The 4,208-nt window shown below is 41.9% G+C and overlaps 1 protein-coding gene across 1 annotated transcript; it reads right to left on the bottom strand.

Moving 5' to 3' along the window:
- Window positions 1-617: 617 nt before the first annotated feature.
- SARC_05698 (hypothetical protein) lies at window positions 618-2,280 on the bottom strand. The gene is made up of 2 exons (XM_014300443.1): window positions 1,007-2,280; window positions 618-888 (listed from the first exon to the last, which is right to left on the bottom strand). Exons 1-2 carry the CDS (start codon window positions 2,241-2,243, stop codon window positions 707-709), a joined length of 1,419 nt encoding a protein of 472 aa, XP_014155918.1. The 5' UTR covers window positions 2,244-2,280; the 3' UTR covers window positions 618-706.
- Window positions 2,281-4,208: the final 1,928 nt, after the last annotated feature.

Raw genomic sequence — 4,208 nt, 5'->3', positions numbered from 1 at the left:
TGTACGTATATATATTTTATGTGTGTGTGTTTGTGTTTGTTTGAGTGCGTGTATGTAATATATATATATATGTTTGTATGTATGTGTATATATTTATATATATGTGTGTGTTTTGTATGTATCTGTGTATGTATAGAACTTTTTGTATGTATATATTGTTTTCATTGTCATATGTATTTCGGAATCAGGTTTGGCGTTTTATGCTTTCTGTGATACCCCAAGGGTTTTATTATACATAGGGTTTTTTATATATGCGCATTTCCGTGACAGGGATACAATCTCTCCTTGGCTATTTTAGACAAGGCTGTAACGGTAGTGATGATTCAGTATGTTTGAGCCTTTTCATGCCTATTAAACTTGCACCGGTGGTGCTTCAACCTTCTTTATGCATGATTTTTCGTTTTTCGCATTTTGGCATTTCGATACAATAAATATTCATGCCTATATTAAACTTGCACCGGTGGTGCTTCAACCTTCTTTATGCATGATTTTTCGTTTTTCGCATTTTGGCATTTCGATACAATAAATACAAACCAAATATGTAACGAGAACCCTAAGCAAATAGCGAACTCCCGTCTACTACTCTAATTCGTGGTGTTGCATCAATTACATACGTAGTTTTTTAGTATTGATTGACAATTTTTTGTAATGTGACGCCGAATATGTAGGTCTGATTTAGGTGTAGGTGGATTTATTTACTAGTTACTTAAACAGCAATGCACTCAGAGGCAATTGAGCTGCCAGAGTTGGCGAAATCGTCAGCGCAGCACCCGTTGAGGCACTCGTTGAAGGATAATGGTGTTACAGTTTCGTAATCAACGATGTCACAGTATGCCGAAACCACCTCATCGTTACAGTTTTCTTTGTAGTTTACAGACTCGGAGCAAGCTGTGTGTGTGTAAATAAATAGTAAGAAAAAGAGAAATAGCATACATTACTACCAGCAATTGAAATAATAAGAAAGGGAGAAACTCAAATTGATACATCCAAAAGACATACTACTTACGTGCACAAACGAGGTCGTCGTTCAAAACACCGCCAGAGAACCCTGCGAAATACCCGGAACTACCAGCCAACTTTGCTTCTGTGGGACCAAACCCAGCATTACAGCTGAAAGAAAGACCGCTACCATCAACGTTAAGTAAGCAGACTGCGGAAGCGAAGGTGCCGTTTTCAGCAGCTAGACCAGATGAGATTGGGGTCTCGACGGTACATTGGCGTAGGTTCGCGGGGCACCCATCACCCTTATCGTCTTCGGGGTAGAAGAAAGCGCATGGTTGGCACACAGGGGACAAGATACTTGTCTTGGCGTATCCAACGCTACAGCTATCGTGCGGCCCTAACTGGCATGAAGGTACACCATCGGTAGAGCAAGTGCTATTAGCCTCAGGGCAACCCGGTGAAGGTGGGCAGGGAAGACACTTGCCGTCCTTGACGTAGGCTTTGCTTTCCTTGGCAGCCCTGCAGTTGGTAAGGAAGAAGTCCCAGTTCATGCCAGATTGAACAATAACCTCATCAGTCAGAAGTCCGGCTCCAGATAGAATAGTGGGCATGTCGGCGGCGGTGCTTGCGACCTTGTCGACATCCTTAGCCTTGCAGAATTCTACAAGGATGTGTGTCTGGAATTCGGATCCGGAGGCTTCGGTTCCATTGCTCACGTACATGTTCTCTACGTGGAAAAGGTCCTGTGAGAGTGAAAGTAGGGAAGACACATCAAACAAGTACCAGGCAGCCATTTCGTAGTCTAGACTAACACCAACTACAAACTCAACGTAACCTCCATCATCGCAGAAGTGAGGTGTGTTGGAAGCTTCGGGTCTGTCGTTCCATAGAGGTGTGAAGTAAGGTGTGTTGATAACGACAGGTGGGAAGGGAAGAGACTCTTGTGGGTGAGGACGTGAGGGCGCCTCTTGGTGAAACTGGTAGTCATCGTCATCGTCATCTCCCTTGAGGTCAACTTCTACTACTTCTACTTCTTCTTTATCATCCTCATCTTCTCCCTCGGGCTCGATGAATTGAGGAACGGGCTCAACAAGACCGGCAAGAGGGTCGGTGATATCACGTCCCCACTTGTCTTGCATGTCTCTGTTAAAGCCCCATACATTGTATCCCTCGGCGTTGAAGCCATCAGCGTCGTAATCACCACCCTTTATTGCCAGATAGGCATATTTTCCGCCGTTTACCGCAGCTGAGGCCACGTAGGCGCTAGCGGCCACTAGAACTACAGTACTGAACTTTCCCATTATGATTTGATTGACCACGATCTTTGAATGATGAAGTGTGCTTTCCCTATGGTTCTGCTCCTGCTATATATATTCGGGCGTTGCGCATTCAGTATTCTGTTTATTTCTTGCCTGTCCACCACTCCGCCCAGTCCAGCCTGTCAGGCTATGGGAAATATAAAAATTGATATCTTGTTTGGTAAACACGCAGCAATCAGAAAGTACCGACTAATATGTAGATGATTGGATTGTTTCCTTCACAACCACTTAAAGCCAATAGAAAATCACTCTCCAGAAAAACAAATTCACAGTTGCTACATAAATATATAGTAAACAACCAATGATATTGTCGATGAAATTTAGCCTGAACTCTGAAGTTGTTGTTTTTTTTCTTGGTGTTAATAGATGTATTTTTTTTTTCAAGTAAAAGTAAATACAAACACAACTATTGTTTTTATTTTTTAAATAAAAAAACATAAAATACATATTTATGTAAATAGTTTTAAAAAGATACCTGCTGAGCCTGGACCCTGGACCCTGGGCCCTGGGCCTGGGGGCTGGGGCCCTGGGTAGTGAGACGTGGGCTGTTGCCTCACTCTTGTGCTTGTCGGCCACTCGGCCGTGGGTCAGTGGGACTGGGCCACTGGGCTGGTGAGCCTACTGGGGGCGGTTGGCTGTTGTGAGTCTGGTTTTAATACTGTATTCATTTATTTTATATACTGTTTGTTTTTTTTGTTTTTTTTGTTTTGCTGTCATCAGTAGCAGGACTCTAAACAGGCATCGAATTTAAAACAAACATTTCCAGACTAAATTGAGTTTATTTTATATACTACATAGCAAAATAAAATAAACTGAAGATGTAGTAAAAGGACCAAGGTTGGGCTCTTCTCTCTCAGTCTCTCGAGAATATCTATTTTTAAAGAAAATACAGCCTGCTGACTACTCTTCATTTGTTTTTAGAAAAAATAGTAACTGGCTGCTACATAGTAGAGAGAAACTTGTTTTTTTTGGTTTATTTTAACTGGTGGACAATCGAGCCAGAGGCTGTCCAGAGCCAAGACGCCCAGACGACCACCAGAAGTCCATCTTTAAAAAGAAGACCTCCTTTGGGCGTATCTTTAAAAAAAAGACCACCGTAGGGCGTAGGCCGTAGTGCGTAGTTCCGAAAGCAACAAGCTAAAGTAAAAAAGTCTCCAAATTTTATTTAGAAAATGGTTCCAGGTTCATTCGTACGATGCCACGCATGCGCTATATCGGATACTTTTCTGCCTTCTCGTTGTGTACATCGTGACTACATGCCAGTTGCCACAAACATTCACAGTTTCGAGAGAATATTTGCCCGTCCACTCGCTCGAGAGATAGACGTGTTCGCCTTCGACATAAAACAGAGTTCTGCGTGTCGGATGCCAGCTTGCCAACGTACCACAGCTCTAATTATAAATACTTCGCCTGCTGTCGGTGGTGGGACAGCACGCCGTTAATTATGATTACCTTTCCGCGTGTGTTCAATATAGTATGATCTTATTGTGGCCTGAGGGTACGTTATTATTATTGTGGATACAGTCTCGACGAAAATCAAGTGCGCGTGGAGTCCAATCTCAAACAGACCTGTAGACACAATCGCGGTCAAGTACAATGTGCTATTAAACCATGACCCCCAAATAGATAAAACAATATTATACCTGATCCAGTGATCGGACTATTGTCTGGTGAGAAATGAATATTACATTTAACATCATTTAAAAGCGCTTTCCCCACGACCACAATCTACAGAGAGGTCAAAACTGACAGCAGATTGCATTCTGAACTTCAATTAGCATCATTAGTTAGAGCACTATTGTTGACTCATTCCATACTGACTGATACTCTCGTTTATTCTTATATAAGAATATATATATGCACATGTGTGCAAAAATGTTTTTTAAGTGTATATATATATGTGTGTGTGTGTGTAATATATATACGTATATACCTATACATATTATA

The sequence above is a fragment of the Sphaeroforma arctica genome (assembly GCF_001186125.1).
Source record: "Sphaeroforma arctica JP610 unplaced genomic scaffold supercont1.372, whole genome shotgun sequence".
Taxonomy (NCBI): Eukaryota; class Ichthyosporea; order Ichthyophonida; genus Sphaeroforma; species Sphaeroforma arctica.
The sequence above is the reverse complement of the archived record's forward strand: the minus strand, read 5'-3'. Positions and strand labels throughout refer to the sequence as shown.